At 33.2% G+C, this 22,052-nt stretch overlaps 3 protein-coding genes across 4 annotated transcripts; 1 reads left to right on the top strand and 2 right to left on the bottom strand.

Moving 5' to 3' along the window:
- Positions 1-283: 283 nt before the first annotated feature.
- Positions 284-10,268, bottom strand: LOC128155788 (polypeptide N-acetylgalactosaminyltransferase 5-like). The gene is made up of 11 exons (XM_052817646.1): positions 9,995-10,268; positions 4,165-4,321; positions 3,637-3,803; positions 3,372-3,536; positions 3,021-3,237; positions 2,777-2,894; positions 2,190-2,369; positions 1,700-1,837; positions 1,488-1,592; positions 978-1,100; positions 284-686 (listed from the first exon to the last, which is right to left on the bottom strand). Exons 1-11 carry the CDS (start codon positions 10,266-10,268, stop codon positions 564-566), a joined length of 1,767 nt encoding a protein of 588 aa, XP_052673606.1. The 3' UTR covers positions 284-563.
- LOC128155789 (uncharacterized) lies at positions 5,517-7,901 on the top strand. Of its 2 annotated transcripts, none has more exons than XM_052817649.1 (4): positions 5,517-6,837; positions 7,037-7,072; positions 7,204-7,272; positions 7,372-7,901. In XM_052817649.1, exons 1-4 carry the CDS (start codon positions 5,790-5,792, stop codon positions 7,647-7,649), a joined length of 1,431 nt encoding a protein of 476 aa, XP_052673609.1. In that variant the 5' UTR covers positions 5,517-5,789; the 3' UTR covers positions 7,650-7,901. The 2 variants fall into 2 exon arrangements, with proteins under 2 accessions (XP_052673609.1, XP_052673608.1); XM_052817648.1 differs by having other exon boundaries at positions 7,025-7,072; positions 7,372-7,899.
- A 6,737-nt stretch (positions 10,269-17,005) lies between the features above and the next one.
- On the bottom strand, positions 17,006-21,566 carry LOC128155480 (uncharacterized). Its single transcript, XM_052817201.1, has 6 exons — positions 21,479-21,566; positions 19,992-20,096; positions 19,472-19,673; positions 18,890-19,034; positions 18,657-18,716; positions 17,006-17,357 (listed from the first exon to the last, which is right to left on the bottom strand). The coding sequence occupies exons 2-6, from the start codon at positions 20,085-20,087 to the stop codon at positions 17,234-17,236; spliced, it is 627 nt and encodes a 208-aa protein (XP_052673161.1). The 5' UTR covers positions 20,088-20,096; positions 21,479-21,566; the 3' UTR covers positions 17,006-17,233.
- Positions 21,567-22,052: the final 486 nt, after the last annotated feature.

Here is a 22,052-nt window from a genome sequence, read left to right as displayed (position 1 = left end):
AAACATATTATATGAAGCAATTGTTCTTTAATACCTTTGAAGACTGCATGTATATCAAGATCGATAAAGGAAAGGGGGAGGGGGAAAGAGAGAATCCGGACTTCTCTTGAAAATTCAAACTAATTATATTTCCATAGAAAAGTTACCACAAATAGTCCTTGGACCCCCCCCCCCTCCCTTTTTCCCCTTCCAAGAAATCAAATTTATCCTTCGGTCCAAAACCTGTTTTCTGGATCCGCGCATAGAATGTAAAACTAATTCATTAATTAAAATGAAGAACCAGAACATTTACCAGTTTATTTATCTAACACATACAAATATACTAGCCTCTCTATCATACGACGGAACAAATTATTGTTTCCGGGTGGTCAAAATTAAAAATATCAATTCAGCATTTTGAAGTTCTTTCATAATCATGTAAAACTGATTAAAGTTTGATCTATAACTCGCTATTTGCTGTGGGTTTTTTTTTACAACCGTACCATGTTTTAACTTTGACTGCCCCAAAAAATTAAGATAACTTCAGTATTTCCATGCACAAAAATATTATTATGTATAAAATGTTAAGTCCGTTGCATGTTCCACGTCTGTGTAGGTAGTTTTTGGCAGTTCTCTAATGTCAAGGTTTGATTTTGAGCTAAAAGTGTCAGACACAGGCCACTCTCCTGATGTATGATTTCTCCGGACTGAAAAATGCATATACTTGATGTGTATCAATATTAAAGATTGAAAATTATTCATTCATGCAGTTATCAACATATTAAGTTATGTATGTTTCGATAATCTGTGACATTTAAGGTGCAACATCCCTTTTTTATTCAGAAATAATTTATCTGTGGCATAACTCTGGTATTCATTGCCAAACAGGACTTAATAATTCATCCCAGAGAGAGTTGTGTCCCTTGTTTTAATAGGGACGTTGCACCTTAATTACTAAAGTTATGATAAGCACAGTCTGAAGCTATAGTGTGACATACTTGGTCGTATGTCCATTTCTGATTGGGGTTGGCTCCACACGGCACCGTTACCACATTCCGGTCCTTCTTATTCCAGCACAACATCCCGTGGCGTAATTCGTCATTTGCAGATATTTCCCAATACTGTGGAATTACAGATAAAAATATTCGTCATTATGGTATCACAGTGTCCATATTTTTTTAGTTCACAATATGCATTATGCTTGTTTAGTTCATATTTTTAAGAGGAGGCTATCACATACATGTAATTCCATGTAACCAATCGTAACTACTCGGTCATTTCCGTAACCACAATTATCGGTTACGGAAAAGGGCGAGCGCGATTCGAATTCAAAAATAACAATCATATAATCTAATTACATGTACAGACAAACAGTACATAAATTAATTATTAACAAAGTTCATGTTAAATTGGCTTCTTCTTTTTTTCATTTTTAGATCTGAATTCTTCTAATTGAGAGCGTAGAATGAGATAGTCATAATAGGACATTTGCAAACAGCATAAATTACCTGTGGACCTCCTCCTAGATGACATGGATAAGCTACAAGAATGTCTTTTGGGAAAAACGAGTTGGTTCGGCCATCCACGCACAAATTTGTTTCTCTATGTTGTATCTAAAAAAAAAGAAGACTTGGTTATTGCCATGCTATGGTCATACAAATTTTGCATGTATTCCAATTAATCCGAAACAAAATTTTAAAGCAGTATTTCGATTGTTTACCATTCCTTTGGCTTTCAAATTCACAGGAACATAATAATGGACGTATTGCTGTATCGTATCCAAGAAATACTGGAAGGATTTACAGTTATTTCTCTTCCTTATCATCTGTCGCTCCGATATGTCCCCGCTATTGAGGCTCTATAATAGAAATGGAAATTGATTTTTATTCGAAGTTTTTTTCAAATGCGATGAAAATGACGTTCTAAAAAATCCAAAGTTAATCAAGACAATTGAGACATGATATGAAATACAAATGTATAATGTACATTTTACATACATGTAGTTGCTGTCGACCAATCACGGTTGTGTATTAGCCCCCCCCCCCCCCCCCCCTCATAATATTCACCAAACACTGTTGATATTAAAACGATGAAACTTGCCGGGTTTCAAAAAGCCCAAATTTAGAATATCGCACTATTACTGAGTTCGAATAGATATTAAGGCGAAAATTAAACGAGGATGAAAATTTTTCCTGTACATATGAACTTACCGTCTTATTCCCGCCCATTTCCTGGAAGATTTTGGCGTAGTCGTCCATCCAGACCGCGATGACCCTGTCGTTGTTGTTGGGCCGCTCCTTGTCCAGGTCCTTTACCCAGGCTACGTTCCTGTAGAGATGCGCGGCGCTGGAACATGGCAGCATCTCTATAGAGCCCCCACACTGCCACACCTACACAGAATCGTTTCCCACAATGTGTTTATAAAACAAAAGCTGGTATATTAAATATATAAATATTCCTGTACGAATAACATTAATTTTGTTACAAGGACAGCTACATGATATGTAATGTATTTTGATTTTCTAATACTGTATAAGATACTAGTAATTGACAAAGCTGTAATGAGATTGTACTTAAATCCGTTTTAGACCTTAATTTTGTCTTGTGGTTTAACCACAACACTAATTAAATGAATATAGTCATTCTTCAAACAATTGATACTGCTATGATTTATCATTCTTGGCTTGGGTTTGCTTTTTCATCATTTTTTTATAAAAGAGTCTCTTATATTTCTGTTTTCATTCAAGATTATTGGTTTAATTTTAACAAAGTGATTTAACTTAAGAATCTGGGATACCTTTATGGACAGCTCGAACTGTTCAGCTCCCCAGACTTTCATACCCAGGTCAAAGCCCCCTAAGCTCTGGAAAAACGTTTTGTTGATTCCAAACGCCATGCCTTGAATTCCGGGGGACCTTTTAGAAAAAATGTATTTTTCTTTATAAACGATGTAACATATCATTCGTAAATGGATATTTTTCTTAACTACATGCTCATATTATAAATGTGTGATGCAAGGTCTGGTCTAGTACATCATTTACTTTATAGGTGACAATTTGTGTGGTCGACTGTTAAGGTATTCTGATTTGGTCGGCACGTGATTTTCCGCCATGTAGAAATCGAAAGTAACCAAAAAGACCGGGTCTTGTAGTTTGCTGCTGGTGATCTCAAAGGTGTCACGGTTGATTCCGCCCATTTTAGGAAAAACCATCACTTTTGGATCGTCTTTTATTCTTTGTACAAGTGGTTCTAACCAACCTATAAGAATGAATTAGATGCAAGGTGCAATAAATCAAATACAAAAATGACTTTTTTGACGGACGTTGTCCCAAATAATATGTCTCTAACTTTCTGTGTATACATTTTATTAATACATACAAATACAGGCCTACCTGGTGCCAATTCTAAATGCGAATCCATTACAACAATGACGTCAGACTTTGCATTGTTTATCCCTGTCTGTCGTGACGTCATCAGCCCTTTACTTACAGGTAGTCGAATGAGATTCACCTTCGGAAGGTGTGAAAGGTACAGCTTGAGCTTTGTCTTTAAATCGTCTGAAAACAAAGTTTAAATTGTGTAGACCTCGATGAAACTAAAATAAATTTTCATTGTACATTTATTTTATCAAATAAACTTCGAATTACTTTGTATTACCTATATCGGATCCATCGTCGACCAAGATAATTTCTTTGAGTATGTTGGGGTTTGATTTGTCTAGAACACTATGCACTGTTCTAAGCAAAGCAGAGAAGGCTTCGTTTCTGAACGGTATGATCACGCTCACTTCCGGTAGATCGGAGTCATATTCAATGTCATAACACCTGTGAATAAAGAAAATCCAAATAACAAATGGAGATCTCATTTTGAATTTTGTGTGTGTGAGAGAGAGAGAGAGAGAGAGAGAGAGAGAGAGAGAGAGAGAGAGAGAGAGAGAGAGCAAAAGTGAAGTCCCAGTAATCATTGAATTAACTATGTGTGGTCATCTATATAGTAAGATACACTAAAATGCTTGGTCTTCTTCATGAAAGTTTTACAAAGGGAACAAAAAAATTGCAATATGAATACGTTGTCCTTTAAGTAAAACCAAAATTAATTTTTTTTATTGGAAGAAATCAGACGAGTAAATGTATAGACAGAATACGGTTCTCCTCGCTGACAAAAAGAATTCATATCATACTGTACTCTTTTTCTAGTAAATCCGGTGGGAAACTCCTGCGGAGAGGAATGAGATCACTGACGTAAGAATTATATAAATAGACTTCATATCCCTTCTTGTAACGCTGGAGGTCATCTCCCTCGAGGTCACTTTCCTTGACGGTGACCCCTGACCCTTTCTGTCCTGTGTAACAAAGAATATTTATTTTTTAATAAGAGCAGTAAAATGTTTTCATTGGTGTTTTATGTGGATACAAAGGTAGGAAGCATTGCTGGAAAAAAAAACACCTATAAACTTGCTTTAGATCGTAATTTAATATTGTCATAAGCTGTTTGAACTGAACACAATCAAATTAGAGCCATATTAACAAGACCTTGAATTCTCGGTAGGTTTCTTGCATCAAATTAAAACAAGTATAAAACAAGAGAAAAGCTCTCAATGGGACATTCAACATTTCTTTTGTGTGAACAGCATCCATAATCCATTTGTCAGCCATGATTGATAAACACTACCCATCCAGAGAAACGGGGTACTCTGTATGCAATATTTTGCGAGAAAATAACTAAGTTCAACAGATGGCATTTTTTTTTTCTCCATAAATTATCAAAAATCAAAATCCAAGTAATCTCTCCATCTCTGATATAAGTACAATTGATCTGCAAAAAACTACCTTTCTTGAAAACTGTAGGAGGAGTTATCCGTACAATACGCGTACCTACATGCAATGTTATGCGAGAAAATGACAGCTAATACTTTTTTATAAATTACTGATCAAAACTCAAAATCCAAGTAATCTGCACATCTCTGATATATGTTGATTGATCTGCAAACAACAACCTTCATCTTAAAAACTGTAGGAAGAGTTGTCCGTACAATAGGGGTGCCCTAGCTTTTGGCAGCCGTCCGCCATTTTCACCATTTCAATAATGGGATTTTTCCTTTGGAAAACCCGGTTAATAACGCTGGTTTCGAGTGAAATATGCATACATGTAGATTGTGTCATCTTAAATAGCTCAAAGGCCATACAAATCTTCTTGATTTCAAGTAGCCAACATTGAAATAGACAGGCCTACGTCATATTTAAACAATAAAATGCTTTATTATTTATATTTACATTGATCTTTTTAAAAATTTGTAAATTGATTGTAAAAAGTGAGTAAAATTTAATAAATTAAGTAGTAATGTTAATGTACATCAGTACGTTAGCTAAAAGAAACAGCCAAATCGTCTCCTATGGGAATGTGAGCCTGGCATCATCATGATTATTTCGTGCAGTCCGTGATTTTTCTTAGGTCGCGGTAGTTTTCGACCAATCGATTAACGGGGCGTGTAGGTTTCAGTTTGGCTGTTTCTATAGAGCTATGAATTAACTTTATTACCTAATGAACGGGATTTTCTTGTTTTATTACAAATGAAATATTTTCGTCTATTTTGTATGTGTATTTAGTTTTTCTTAACTATTGAAACGATCTATTGAACTGCCGGTCAATAGACTGTGATCTATTAGACCGCCGGTCAATAGACTGCGATCTATTGGACCGCCGGTCAATAGACTGCGCGATCTGATGTATTCCGGAAAAAACCGATCCAGGTTTCGAATTTATATTAGTAACAGTAAAGTAAGCAGACGTAAGACGGTTAGTTGTAAACAATGGAGGCAGCGAGATTCCCCGAGTTAAATGTAGAAGACTTGAGTGAGCTATTGGATAACAAAGATTCAAAAAATACGAAAAACGCCATTAAAATGGCTGTGAATGTGCTGATTTCTTATTGCGCGAGTAAAAACATCATTTTTTCGGATTTTGAGAAGCTTCCATTGGACTCCCTGTGTGAGCATTTTAAAACATTTTATGCATCTGCGAGAAACCAAAAAGGAGGATTTTACTCGAAAAAGTCTATGATAAGTTTACGATACGGAATTCAACGCCATTTTCTCAAAATTAGAGACATAGACATTGTTAATAACGATGCATTTAAGCCAGCTAATCTTGTGTTCCAAGCAATGATGGTAAAACTGAAACAAGTAGGAATGGGGTCCAGTGAACATAAACCCCCTATTGAAGCTGACGAACTGGCTGTACTTTACACATCATTCGATCTGGAAAACCCTAGTGATCTTCAAAACAAGGTATTCCTTGATTTCATGATATATTTCTGCAACCGAGGCAGAGAGAACTTGAGGGAACTTCAAAAACAGGACTTTAAATTCCATGGTTCTGGTCCAAATAAGTATGTGACTTTAAGGGACCACTCTACAAAAAACCACCAAGGAGATTCTACAGATACTGATGAAAGTCAGGGTGGGCGGTTGTACACTGTACCAAACAATGTTTTGTGCCCAGTGAAATCTATTGAGAAGTATTTAGCTGTGCTCAACCCTAATTGTGATTCATTTTGGCAACGTCCTAAAATAAAAGAAAAGAAAACAGAGGTTGTCTGGTATGAAAATATTCCTGTTGGTAAAAACACATTGGGAAATAAAATGAAAGTTTTAAGTGAGAAGTACAAGTTAAGCAAATCTTACACAAACCATTCTTTGCGCGCCACTACAATTACTCTGTTGGATGAGGAAGGGTTTGAGGCAAGGCATATCATGTCAATTTCTGGACACAAATCTGAGACAAGTATAAAACATTACAGCAGAACAGGAGAATCCAAAAAGAGGATGATAGCAGAAACAATTAGTAACAAAATTCTAGGTAAGATCATTTTCATCCACCATTACTTTAAGATTGAGATGCTCCTGCTTATAGATTTATAAAAACCCTTATAATAATGATAATATTGATATGTAATGTAATGCATCTTTTCTTTATGTTTATTACCAACATGAATCTTGATTTGATTTATAATTTTGATTCAAATTGTATTCCTTTATAATTTTAGGGAACCCAACAGCAAAAAAGAGCAAGGAAGAGCCAAAAGGAAAAACAGGTAATCAATCTACATATGAACATATGTTTATTAGTGCTCATTTCAGGTGATCTTTTGGTTATTTGAGAATGTAAGATTTAAATGGTGGAAAACTTTATTTAGAGAGTCTCGCTACTTTATTTATATTACAGATGCACCACAGAAGAGTAAAAAATCTTCCCCACCAGATGATGGAGGCAACAATATTCTAGACAGTGCAGGTATTGTTTTATTTTCCAAATGGTGAAATTATCTAATATAAAGACATTTTATAACAGAACTAATATGATTAATATGTATGATTTTGCTTTCCAATGCAGGTCAGGATGAAGAGAATTTTCAATCGTTTCCAGATGACATGGATTTGTTAGAACTCAGTCTTTCCCAAGAACACGCTTTACTCCAAACTATCCTTCCAGAATCTGATTCACCAAACCCGTCACTTGTTGCCACTAGTACCAGCAGCTCCACCTATGTTCAGAAAGTACTAACAGAGCGTGCTGCAAATACCAACTATGGACCAAATATGGTGTTTAATCATGTTAAAGAGGTTCATATGCATTATCACTATAACACGCCTCATGATCATTCAAACTGATGTAATGTATGATAATAAACATACACAGTTACAAACCTAAAAACCTGTTTGTTAAATTCTTCAGTTAGAAATGTTATCAATTAATTGCTACAATATTAAAAGATCACTGTATTAAGTTTGTTTTACTATCATTCTTAATATTTAATGTTTAGGTCATATAGGTATTGATTTACAATGATCTGAACGCATAATGTTTGAAAATCTTTTATAACATACAATTATGAACACTAAATACTCAAAATAGAATTAGGTAATAAAACAATTATTTAATGCCTAGGCAGTCAATAGACCAGAAAATTTTTCCCTTGGTGCAGGGAGCAGCTCAGTGTGTTCTATTGCCCTCGGCCGTTGGCCTTGGGCAATAGAACACACTGAGCTGCTCCCTGCACCTCGGGAAAAATATTCTGGTCTATTGACTGCCTAGGCATGAAATAATTGTATAATAAGTTTCAGTAAGAAATAGAGGGAATCATACTCAGTAGATGTAAATATTACTGTTTGAAACAACTATCCATAGTCCAAGCTTTTGTTAAATGGTTTTAAATTCGTAGGTTATAGGGAGGAGAAGTGTAAAAAATCTAAACCACGAAAAAAAACATTGGCAAACAAAATCATGTGATTTTCGAATTCAATATTCTGAAACTGTGGCTTGTAAGAGCATAGGCGATGTTAGGGCAGACGAAATATTTTTTTAAAAATCGTAAATATACAAATCAATTTTCAAACATGGAAAGGCCGCCCGGGGTTTTATTACAGTAGAAAAAATCATTTATCAACAAAAAAAAAAGAGAGAAAAGTGAGACAGAAGCAATTTTTTTTTCAGAAAGAGTGAACAAGATTAACAGATATTTTATTCAATCACTCTTTATAGGCAATGAACTTTGAAGATAACAGAAAATCAATTAGTAGACAAACAAGATTAGATGTCGCAGCACAGTTGAAGTTTGATCTTTTTTTTAATATGAATTGATACAATCTTTCGCAAAGGAACATATTGAAATTTCGTCGTGAAGAAAAGGACGTCTCTGCATAAACTAGACAGCTGTGCCTCTGTCATTATTGTTTTCTATTTAGACGTTGATCGTGACCGCAATCGTTGCAACGAATAAAAGCACTCGCGTAAAATACATGTAAATGAATGTATGAAAGGTAAAACTATGTACTAAGTGTACATACACTTATATACATATGTAGCTAGATTTACTATGGGCTGAGTGCATGATTTAAATAGAAGGCATTTTTAATAATATACATTATTTAGTTAAAATATATTTACTAGAGACGCAAATTACACAATTACCGGGTTAAAAGAGTCTTAGTTACATGTATTTAATTAATTAACTCATGAATTGTATAGAGCAAAATAAATGTCTGTACACTTAACGTAGTTCAGCAGTGAATGACGTCAATCCTCTAAAATGCGTAGAATGGCACGATTACATGTTTCTGTTTCATATTTTGGGCAACTCTCCCTTTCTGTTGGTACCCGAAAGAATACAAGATTTGTCATTTCTTGTCGATTCAAGCTACAGTCACACACTTACACTTTTATTGGTTGACAAGCGTAGAAGGCGGAGTCCCAAAAGAAAATTGCACGCAAATGACCTACAATAATTTTTACAATACATAGAAAAAGCGAAAAAGTTGTTGAAACTGTAATTTATAATTTAATTAATTAAATTATAGCTAATCTCTCTCTCTCTCTCTCTCTCTCTCTCTCTCTCTCTCTCTCTCTCTCTCTCTCTCTCTCTGAGAAAATAATAATGCATTTTTATAGTTAACTTACACAATGTTTAATATTTATAAGTATACTGTGAACAATCAAATTGGTGATACCACGCATTTCTTTCAAGTTTTGGTTTTAGAAATCGTCCATATATAATCAGTTTTATCGATAACAAAAGGACTCATGAAGGTCTATCAAATGGATCTAAAAAAATATATCGAACAATTTCTTGCAAGGTACGGTTTGTTTTGAAGATGAAATAGCACCGTTTATAACGTTTCTAGTTCGTATTTTGGTCAAATCTGCCCTTGATATCCGCATTAGTACATGTACAAGAATGGTAATTTCTTGTCAATTCAGACTAAAGGGGCAAAAATTACTTACATGTTAGAGGACAAAACTCTTCATACCTATCTAATGATGTAACATACTTTTTGCAAAAGTGAAAATATTGAGCTTATCGTACTGCTTTTTAAAGATAAATCATACGTGTATGGGTGAATAAAAGTTGTTTAAAACAAATTTGCTTATGCATGTGCAAGATCCCCAGCCCAACAGCAACCCCAACACCCAACCTCCTTAAATAAGAGTGTCCATCGTATAGAAAGTGAAGACTTACCAGGTCCTTCAATATCATTGTTCACATGAAAATATGCCTTTTTTCGCAATGTCTGTGTTGGTGTAGTTGTGCGTGGTTTCGGTGAAAGTATCTGTTTTTCATGAATAGTCCTTATTGCTTTTTTATCTGACGACCACAGATAGAAGCATATAAATGGGTATAACACAACCAAAATATAGCACCAAGTTCTTTTCCGGCGGATCATGTTGAAAGAAATATATTTCATTGCTACTTTTGTTATGTGCTTCACGTGGGTATTATATTCTTCATACATGTGATGATAATATGGAAGCCTTGCCGTGTTATTTCTGTTACTACTATCGGTTGTTGTAGTAGAATTGTATGTGAACGTTTAGACAATAAGGAGCTTTTTTAGTGGTTCAAGCGAACATGAAGGCAATTACTGTAAACCGACTTTTATTCGCATGCGAGAAATTTTCGCAAAGTTTGCGTGGGTCTTGACGTCGCGAATATTTCTCGCCGCGAACCAGTCGTTGTCGCATGGTTGTTTTAGCGAGAAGGGTCTTAATAAGGCTTGGTCATGAAAATGAGTCGTCGCGAACCAGTTTATCGGAAGTAAATCGCGAAATAAAGTCGTCGCGAATAAACGTTGATTTACAGTAACATGCAAGAAAATGATTGCACGCACCAGCAGGTTGTGGACTTTTTTTTAATCACAACCTTCATAGCCCATATGAACTACCAAAGAAATATTTTACTGCACAGTGTATATATTTACAAAATTTTAAAGTTACTTTACAGAAGAAAACAAAGTTTGTTGTCTCTTTGTTTAATCAATTTTTTTAATGTTGCTAGTTTTCCATGAAAAGCAAATTTAAAAAGTACAAAATAAAGCATTATTTAACGATATATGAAATTGCACTTGGATGTTTATTAACACTAACCGTAGAAACATAATTATTTCTTTGAAATATACACCAGTTTCAAATCCATTTATTGCGGAAATTTATTTTGCCTTTAACTATTCGGGTTGCTGTTCAAACACTATTTAATTAACCTAAAGTAAAACATTTTTATTGAAACGATTTTAATGTTTAATAATTGCCTTATACTCACTAGATGTAAAAAATCAAAGGCCTGAAGGGCCACAATGGCGTCGAGTTAAAGTTAATTTGAAGAGTAAAAACCTCAATAATTTTTTTAACAAGTGAAAAGCTGTCAATGTGACAGCTAACCGGGTTTTCTTTTTATATGCGAACTGTATCCATAATCTATGTCAACCCATATCCAGTGAAATAAAGTACCCCATATGCAATATTTTGCTAAAAAAAGACAGTTCAAAAGCTGGTATTTTTTTCACAAATAATCAGAAATAAAAATCCTAGAAATATGCACACCTCTGATACATGTATAATTGATCTGCAAAAGAACAACTTCTTATCTTTAAAACTGTAAGAGGAGTTATCCGTACAATGAGGGTACGCTATATGCAATATTTTGCCAAAAATGACTAAGTTCAAAAGCTGGTATTTTTTTCATAAATTATCGAAAATCAAAATCCTAGCAATATGCATACCTCTGATATATGTTTAATTAATCTGCAAAAGAACAACTTCCTAGTTTAAAAACTGTAGGAGGACTTATCCATACAATGAGGGTACCCTATATGCACTATTTTGCCAAAAAATGACTAAGTTCAAAAGCTGGTATTTTTTTCATAAATTATCGAAAATCAAAATCCTAGCAATATGCATACCTCTGATATATGTATAATTGATCTGCAAAAGAACAACTTCCTATTTTGAAAACTGTAGGAGGACTTATCTGTACAATGAGGGTACCCTATATGCAATATTTTGCCAAAAAATGACCAAGTTCAAAAGCTGGTATTTTTTTCATAAATTATCGAAAATAAAAAAATAAAAAATACATTAGTCAACTTTAAAAAAAAAATAGAAAATGTTATTTATCACATAACTAATAAAATTACAATTCATTACAAATTTGCTCACCTCTTAAAAAGTTTTGAATTTCAATTGAAAATTTAAGTTTATAGAAATATCTTAGGAGTTATAAATTTTTTATATTTTTTTCTCTATTTATATGGAAATAAATATTAAAATTATTATTGTGTTTAATTCTATATATTGTATACTGCTGATAACCACTCTGTCTCTTATTATCAATTTCATCTAAAATTCACAAGGGTCCAAATGACACGGGCCGAAAATATCGGGGGTAGATAAAAGAAAGCACCCATTCACGTTGTTTACAAAGTGAAAGTAGTTCACTTAACTTTTGGTTGTAGATGTACTTATCGCTCGATTAGGAAGTTTTGTTTCTACAAGATCAAACATTTGTGCATTGTCAATTTTCGATATGGATACAAAATAATCTATTTTGCAGGCTAGTACATTTCATAACCAAATTGAGTATGTAAGCCCAGCTATCGCATGTGTCTCGGTGCTAGTGTATTCATCCGCTGAAACCGAGACATATTGTTTTCAATAAAATGTGAACATTTTTAAAGACGGCAACCATTTCGAATCTGCAAACTTGTTTTGTTGACGTACAGTTCTGCTCGAAATTGAAGTATGTCATCTATTTTTCTTCAAACACATACGAAAACTTTGCACTCATTTGAGTTGTTTGGCTCCTAAAAATGTAACTTCCGGACGTGCGATCCCTAGATGGCTTTCGAGCTTCGCTCGACGCCATAAAAATAACAATTTTGATAAAAATTACTAAATATGTCCCTTAAGGGTTTCTGTATTAGTCAAAAAAATCTATTAAACACAGAGAAAAATGAAAGACTCCAAGAAGATGTGTAAATTGATCTCCCGCCAGATGTTACATTCAGAGGTTTAAGAAATGTATGTAAATGAGAAAGGTTGCTCCTGACATAATGCATTGATATGCCGTTGACCAATTGAATTAAATCTTTATTCGGTTTGCTGGCGACGGGCTCTGATGATCAGTTACTAGCATATACTAGAATCTATTTATTTCAGTCGATACATGTACATACAAGGGTTGATCCAAAAGTAATGTCACACTATGCACCGCAGTTCTCATGGGCGCTGTATTGTGTAAATTGATACATAAAAATTTTGGTAATTAAAGTTTTAATTTCGAATCAAAAATGTGATTAAATTTCGTTGAATGTTTATAAAGATATTAATTTTTATATCATGATATATACGTGACAACACCTCGCCATGACATTACGTCTTCTTTTTAAAGATTTTTTTTTTGTTGGAGTAAATTTTATACTTCAAAATTTAAAAAAGCTCCAAACAACACTACTGATGATTAATGAAAAAGTTTTCTGGTCAATTTTTCATTTAAAAGAAATTATTCGTCCAACAGAAGCGCCAATATCTCGTCAAATTAATAAACATTAAATGATACATGTGTCGTAATTAATGGTTAGCACAACATTTCAGAACTGGTCCTTTTACAAGTATCACTCTCCCATATAGCATTTTGCTATTCAAAGAAAGCGTGGTTTCGTCGTGATTTTCTCGTGTAATCGTTTGGCTCGTTTGTCAACACAAAACCAAGTCAAATGAATGCTCTATCACAGCTGTCGCATTCAATAACCATCAATACTGGACAAACAAATTACCGATCGGAAAATTTCTTTTAAAAAAGAAGATGAATAAAAATCAATGCTAGTACAATCCTATCTAGATCTGGACATCACGTTGAGGACATCGATTTTAACAGCATCCCCTACCGTGTTATGGATAAATCGAAATCAGATATGGCTGCACATTGTTCACACCTTTCAACCTCAGTCCTGCAATATGGTGCACTGTAAGATTTGTATTCAAATATATAATGATATATAAATCGCTTTCGGTAAATGAAAGAGGTCGAGGCCCGTAGACCTTAACACTCACGTGAGTTATAATTACGATATCATCTAATAAATACCTAATTCATCAATTATTCATTTTTATTTAACCTGTACTAAAAATATTAATACTGCTTAAAAATTTAAATATCCTTAATCCGTGCGCAAGAACAGAAAAGTTATGGTTATAAGAATATTAGCACATTTGATAGCTGTCTTAAAAAAACGTAGAATTGCCCTTATATGTCTAAATCGCCATGACAAGGGGCCATACATTGCACAATTAACGTATTGATATTCTTCCTACTTGTGACCATAAACAAACATTTGCAAGAGTTGAAAATTTATTTTGCACTTTGACTTCTACTTAAAACAATACCTAAACAAAAATTTTCCTACTCGAGGGCATTAAAAATTTAGATTATGGATAAGTATATTATAAGGGTTTTCTTTCTTCTTTTTTTTTTGGGGGGGGGGTAAAGTTTACAAGCGGAAGGTATTAAGATACATGTAAGTTCAGGTTGAAGTCTCAGAGGAAAGAATAAAAAGTTAATTCTGAATTCAAAATTGTCATGATCTGTATTGTCCACACATGAACCAAATCTCTCTCTCTCTCTCTCTCTCTCTCTCTCTCTCTCTCTCTCTCTCACACACACACACACACACACACACACACACACACACACACACACACACACACACACACACACACACACACACACACATGATAAATGTCTTTATTTACGAAACAAAACTAATTAAAACATAGGCTAGCTTAAAAGAAATCGATGTTTTAAAAAAACAATCATTCAGTGTCTAAACATAGGTAACATATGGTTCAATCACAAAACTGCCTTGCAATTTCCATGCATAAAGGACACATTGTAATAAACTAAGAAATAAAGTAAAAAGCTGTCCATTTGACAGTAAACCGGGTTTCTATTTTGTGAACAGAATCCATAATCCATTTGTCAATTCTGAATTGATAAATACATGTACTACTTATCCAGAGAAATGGGATAACCAATATATGCAATGTTCTGCAAGAAGATGATTAAGTTCAACATGGAATTTTTTAAAGATAAATTATCAAAAATCAAAGTAATATGAACATCTCTGATACATGTTCAATTGATCTGCAAAACATCAACTTCCTTTCTTGAAAATTGTAGGAGGAATGATCCATACAATAGGATCCAGAGTACCCTATGTGCAATATTCTGTGAGAAAATGACTAGATTCAACAGTCAGCTGATAAGTTTTTCACAAATTATCAAAAATCAAAATCCAAGTAATATGCACATCTCTAAAATACGTATAATTGATCTACAAAACATCAACTTCCTATCTCGAAAACTGTAGGGGGATTATCCTTACAATAGAGATGCCCTATATGCAATATTTTGCGTGAAAATGACTAAATTCAAAAATCAAAATCCAAGTAATATGCACATCTCTGAAAGGTGTTTCATTGATCACTACAATAGGGGTACCCTTCTGTCAGCCCCCCCCCCCCCTGTCATTTTCAATCAATCGGAAAATCCGGTGAAAAATCATTTCCAACTTTCTTTTAGCTTTTGAATCAGATGAGCAAATAATTTTTCTGTTCACGTTTATTAACAAAAACGCGTTTTTTATTAAGCCAAAACGGCTTGTCTGAATTTTTTTCATTTTTTTTTTTTAGCAATTCGAAAATCTCATGTTTACAAATATTTAATTGCTTAATTACACACGATATAAAATATAACATAAAGCAAAGATATTATAATTTGTTTACACTATAGCTATACATACTGTACTTTGTAAAACACTAAACCTCATTCGATATAATTTTGCGAGTTTTTTCCATATATATATATATATTCCCATATCTTATAAAATTATAATGATTGAAAGGTTGAGAAAATATTCTTTACAAATAACATTACGCAACGCATCACACTGTTCATGCAACATGCCTTCTTTCATGCTTTACTTATATATTGCGTGCAACAAGAAAAGAGTCATTACTCATTTTGTTATTTTAAACTTCATCTTCTTTTCATCTTTAACTAAACAAAATAATAAATGACATGTTAATACACAATAACATATCAATTACAGGGACGTAGCATCGAAGGACGGGCGGGCCTGCCCCCACCCCACCCCCCCCCCCCTCCCCCGTCCCCAATATTTGTCGCAGCAAAAATTTCTTGTTAAATTTACATATAAAGATGTGAAATATGATTGAGTCCCCCCCCCCCCCCTTTTTTTGAGTATGTAAAAAAAAATTGAAATAAAATAACGAAATGAAGACAGAAAATGAAGTTATAGATAAACTAGACTACGCTATGAAGCTCATGTATTTGTAGAAAACACCCAAGAGGCCCGTGTGCCTGAATAGCCTCTTGCTTATACTGCAACCAATGGGAATCTTAATACACCCAGGTAACTGAAGCAAAGAATAAACTACTGCAAAATAAGTTGTTTTAAACACACCTGTAAAAATTAAGTTGAATGAGGATTTAAATAGAATGGCGAGGAGGGTATAAGAACATTTCCTGAATACTTTTACTTTTCACCCTTTCATGCAAATATCATGATGACATAAGCATGGCTAAAAGAAGAAACTCAGTCCTTTGACCATCTATAAATTATGGGTAAAAATCTATATAGAGTTTGCAATACAGAAGACGACATGATTTGGGCATCTGAACACTTTCATACATATTTTTAGAGATCGAGGCATTGGTTTCATACAAAATGTGTTTAAATTTAGTAGTGCTTTAAAAATGGCAATTATGTTTGGTAACAATATTCACTCTGGGTAAATGGGGCTTTTATTTGTTTTTTGGAGTTTTTGTTTTTGTTTTTTTTTTTTGCTAAAATAAAAAGTTCAGCTAAATATTATACAGCTCTGCTCTATTTGTAAGCCTGATCTTTGTCATGAAAAATGAATATTATAACATAAAAGGGCATGATCATCTCATTTCAAGATATGACCAATTTCATCTCATTGGTAGGGTGACTCTTTATAGATAATTTTACTTTAAGAATTACTTGTTATTACCACTTTCTTAGTACATGTACTGGCATGTTTGCTAAATTGCCAAGAGTAGATATCAAGATTTGGAAGAATTAATGCATTTTTAGAATGATATGAATGTACCTTAATTTATACACATTTAGGTAAACAAAGAAATATACAGATCATTAGAGCATCTTTTATTTTTGCAAACATGTACTCACACATGTGTTTTGTTAATATACAAAAACATTTCAACTATAATATTGACAAAGATATAAAACAATTAGTTAGTTTTACTTCAAGTATTAAGAATAATACTTTAAACATAACAATTGCACAAGTGACAAGTCTCAAATAAAATAGCATTATAGGCCATGTAAGCGATTTACTTTTCCAGGAAAACTATTGAGTGCTATAAATCCATTTCATTTTCCTGTTTGAGTTTGTTTTGTAAATGTTCATGAATTGTTCCCCTTGGATTCTCTGCATAGGATGGGTGGGTATAAACTTGGCGAAATAACTCAATGTCTTTCATCCTTAAAGGAAATAAAACAAGATTGGTAGAAATTATCATACACAGGTATATGTATGATATGAACATACTGTAGAAGCAGAAATACTCGTTGAGGATTTAATTTTAATTATTTTCCTTTGTAGTATTTTTCAACAAAATTAAATCCATGAAGAATTTTTCACTCAAGCATTCATACCTGTAAGTACAATACCGGTAGTTGATACATCATACATTTTAAGAGAATATGATATGATGAAATTAAATCTCAATGATATTTTATTTGGTTTGAAAACAATGAAATTTTAACCCAATGAACCCAATGAATATATGTGCTCCTACAGTATCTTAATCATTCAATACAACTTGTTGAAACAGGAAAGGAAAAGTAATCCTTTCTTTAAAGAATATAATCCTTTTTCTTCCAAGGCCAAAAATATTGTTTTTTAGTTTCTCCTGCCAAAAAATTTCTAAAAACATGTTGCAAGCTGTTATTTTCTCTTTTTATAATTTTTACAAAACAGAGACAACTGACAAAATGGGGCGTTGCCTAGTTAAGAAACTAATCATTAATTGTTTTCAGCCCTTACCAGCCTACTTTATGTAAATTTACATGAATTTGTAAACATCCGTTTAGTGTTTTGACATGTTCAAATGAGTTTGCTCTCTCAAGACTAATGTATGTTTCCCCTGCAGGGCTTCTCATTCCATATCATTCAATAGTCTGACTGTTACAGTCCGTTTTATGTCTATAAATGATAAATCTCTTCAAATTGACTAAGCCGTAATAATCCAACAGAAATGTCAATTTTCCTTTATGCATTAAGATGCATTGACCCTAAAAGATTGATTTCAAGTAATGCTAGAGCACATTATTCACGGACTTGCATTATGCTGGTTAAAAAAAAAAAATTATGAAATTTTCCGTGTATTGAATTTTTGAGTTTTGAAATAATTCTGCAATATTTCCGAAATAAGGTATCACCTTCAGTAAAAAAAAAAAAAAAATTAAAATAAATCTACAGTATTTCTGAAATAAGGTATCCCCTTCATTACTTTTTTTTTTTTACAATTTTTTTTCAAAATTTAAATATTTTAAAACTTATTTAATACTGCACAGCTTCAACTTTACATGTATGATGATGTATAATTTAATCAGCAGCATTATCTTTACCTGTCAGCTATAAAAAATGCATAGTGCAAAAGATTTGTATAAACATTAATGTGGTGACTATGCTTTTATCCACATCAGATACAAAGAAAAACTTATACATGTATGCATGTAGTGATTCCTTATGTATAAGTATTAATATAAAATACTTACATTTGCTTCTGTCTTTTTTTCTCTTTAGGTATACTTCGTGGTTTCTCTTTATTACTTTCTCTATTCAAAAATTAAAATATGGCTTTTAGCATTATACTGATCTTGCTTAATACTATCTGTGACAATGATGTGGGACTTGAAAACTTCATGTTCAAACCTTCATGGTCATTGTAAAACTTTGTAATAGAGTTCAATGTTGGAGCTATTGTGGGAGCTATGCATAGTTTATTTACTTTTTCTTGTGCTCGTCACTTTTGAGGAGCATGTCCAGTGTGGGGAGGGCCTCTCCCAGCAATCCAATGTCCCCCACCACTGGCGTACTCTGTTTCTTCTTTTTCTCTTTGGCTGCCTTCTTAGCGGCCTCCACGGCATCCAACTCTGCCAAAGAAAATAAGAGTTAACATTATTAACACTTGATTAACTCTCTTTTTAACATTTCACAAGTAGTTTTACATCCATAATATGAAGGTACAACATCCCCTTGTTTGTTCAAATATCAAAAATAATTTGCTATTTGGTAATAATATTTCAAAATGAATTCTCTTCTATACTTAAACTTTAATTATTACTCTTCTATTTAAACCAGGCAAAAATATTCATCATACAACAGCATTTGACAAGGTGGATGGAGTTGGTCTAAGAAACTAATTTTTTGGCCTTAGCATGACAACTTTGTAAAGGAATACATTATAAATTATAATATGTACTGATTAATCCCAATAAAAGTTGCCTCTGTTTTTAAAAGTTACCTTGAATTTTCCTTTTTTATTACTAATGAACCATAAGTCAAATGACTGACAGTGTAATTTACATACTCTGGACCAGAAGTTCATGTCTCAGTTTCTTTCGGTCCTTCTTCTTTAGTTGTAGTCCCTTCAGTGAGGTGCTAGTAATGGCACTCTTGGTGTCCCAGTCATTCGGAAGTTTCTGTACCAAGGCTTCCTTGTCAATCTTTAAGTTCTTGAAGACGTTACTCGTCAGGGCTGATCTACCAGACATGGAAGCAGTGTCCATGCTCTGAAACATATTTAATCACTTTTATATTGTACTCATATTTGCAAATAGTCCTAATCTTGGAAACTTTCTGAAAGTGTTTATTGAATAATCATTTTCCGGTAATCATTTTAATAAGTCTCTACAATATTTACTTGCATACAAAGAAAGAAAGAACATTTACTATCTGTAATTCAATACCTCCATCAGGCAATTTTTTTTTTAAAATTACAATGTTTTCAATGTGTTATGTGTATATTAAAATATTTTATATAAATTAGTATTCATTTGTTTACATTATTTATTCAAGCAAGGATTATGATGGCAAGTACACAAGGTTACCTCCAAAGTAGCATCCTCATCTTCCTGTTTTTTGTCTCCTTTAGGTTTTACTGCTGCGTTGTGAAATTTTTGTCGACTTCTTTTCTGTTTACCCATATCAGTTATCTATAAATTAAAAAAATACATTATCATACTCCTGTGAATATTTTCTTTGTAAAATTACAAAAATAAACACGCTATTCTATCTATTCATGGAATAGTTTCCGTGCTATCTGCCCATGGTGAATAGTCATCAAAAATATTCACCGGCAGCATTTAATTTTCCATGGTTTTAAACTTGGAACACCTCTGTAATCCTTTTACCATTAAGAAAATATTCATCGCAGACAAATCAAGTTTCTTGGATATAATAAAATACCTCTTTTCTGAATATTCAGATGATAGCAAGTTTAGGGAATAGTGTCCTCCACAACAGCAACTATTTCCCTCAGTTTCGCCTCATGCAATTATGCCAATAGTTGTCATCTCGGTGGACAATAAACTTGCTATCATCCTCATAGCCAATAGATAGGTGTATAACATTACTTTATATTTATGGCTAATCTAGCTACAGAATGAAATAAAATAGTAGTTTGATAAATCATCATCATTCAATGGTCCCGTTAAACTGTAAGTATAATCTAGTTTCTGTAGATTCCAATGATCACACTTTACATATTATTGCCCATAGACAGCATTCATTATTAGAAACTCAACTAACTGATAGGTTTAACCTTACTAAATGTGAGGCCACATTGAATTTTCTTTAATCTTCAATCCTAAGTGTGTTTGCAACACTCTTTTGGCATATTTGATAAGGATTAGCTGGATTAATCTTAATTGGTCGACTCATAAACATTTATTATCATTACATTATTGAAGATCAAACATTTTACATGACAAACACCTATCTTCTTCATGAATTTCCAATTATAGTATTGGTATCACTGCTATCTTATAGACTCATTCACTGTAACTGTGATCACAGTTACAGTGAATGAGTCTATAAGATAGCAGTCTTTAATTCTATTTGAGGAAAATAAAATAAAGATCATATTGTAACAAAGACATCTAATAGGAGCCTATTTCAGCATTAAAAATCGTAAGTACGTCAGCAGTATGTATTTGAAAAAGGCTATTTCTGAACAATTTTAAATCTACAAATAGCCTGCATTAAACAGAATCATTTGTTTTCTTTATTTTAACGTATCATTTTCCATGAACATGAGCTGCGTACGCAGAAACTTAAAAAATGTTAAAACTAATCAAAAAGGTAACATCGTATCAAAGATTGTGCCAGGAATGTACTCGATACACCCCACGTATAGTATGTCCTATTCTCTTTTGAGAAGTGGACATGTCCACTTCTCAAAAGAGAATAAGTGTGTCCATTTCCCTGGCTATGAACTGAAGGAATGTTTTCAATAAAAACTAAGTTTGTAGTAGAGCACAGCCGTCAATAAAGCAACACATAAATTTAGAATCATATCAGATCATCATCTAACCACCTTAGACAAATATGTATCATCTCTTAAAGACTACTTTTCAGTTTTCTCATGCAGTCATGGGCGCTGCCATCTTGATTTTCTGTAATTCGAAATCAATGACGTACAAACTGGACGATCCCGGAAAAATGAAGTTGGTGTAGTCACTAATATAAGGAATATTTCATTATCACAATGATACGTTTTTGACGTTAGTCTTACTATGACGTAGGCAACATTCTTTATACGATATTAACTAATTCTTTAGCCAATCAGAAAGCGCGTTCCAACCAGAATTAAATAATTGATATATATATAATCATAGCATTTTTATACGAGTCGGTTGAATATTTCAAGAATTTCGACATTTTAAATAGTTTTAAAAAATACTACTTTTATAGGCGTCAGAACCGGGGGGGGGGGGGGGGAGAGTTAGACCTAATGCGTGGTAGCAAGACTTTTAGGCCCCAAGATGTTTAGGCCCTTCATTGATAAGACGCTTAGGCCCCAACATGTTTAGGCCCCAAGATGTTTAGGCACCAGCCTACATTTTTCTAAGTTAATTATAAATATAATTTTATTTTTTAAATGAATAATG

Source organism: Crassostrea angulata, chromosome 7 (assembly GCF_025612915.1).
Source record: "Crassostrea angulata isolate pt1a10 chromosome 7, ASM2561291v2, whole genome shotgun sequence".
NCBI classification, from domain to species: domain Eukaryota; kingdom Metazoa; phylum Mollusca; class Bivalvia; order Ostreida; family Ostreidae; genus Magallana; species Magallana angulata.
The sequence above is the reverse complement of the archived record's forward strand: the minus strand, read 5'-3'. Positions and strand labels throughout refer to the sequence as shown.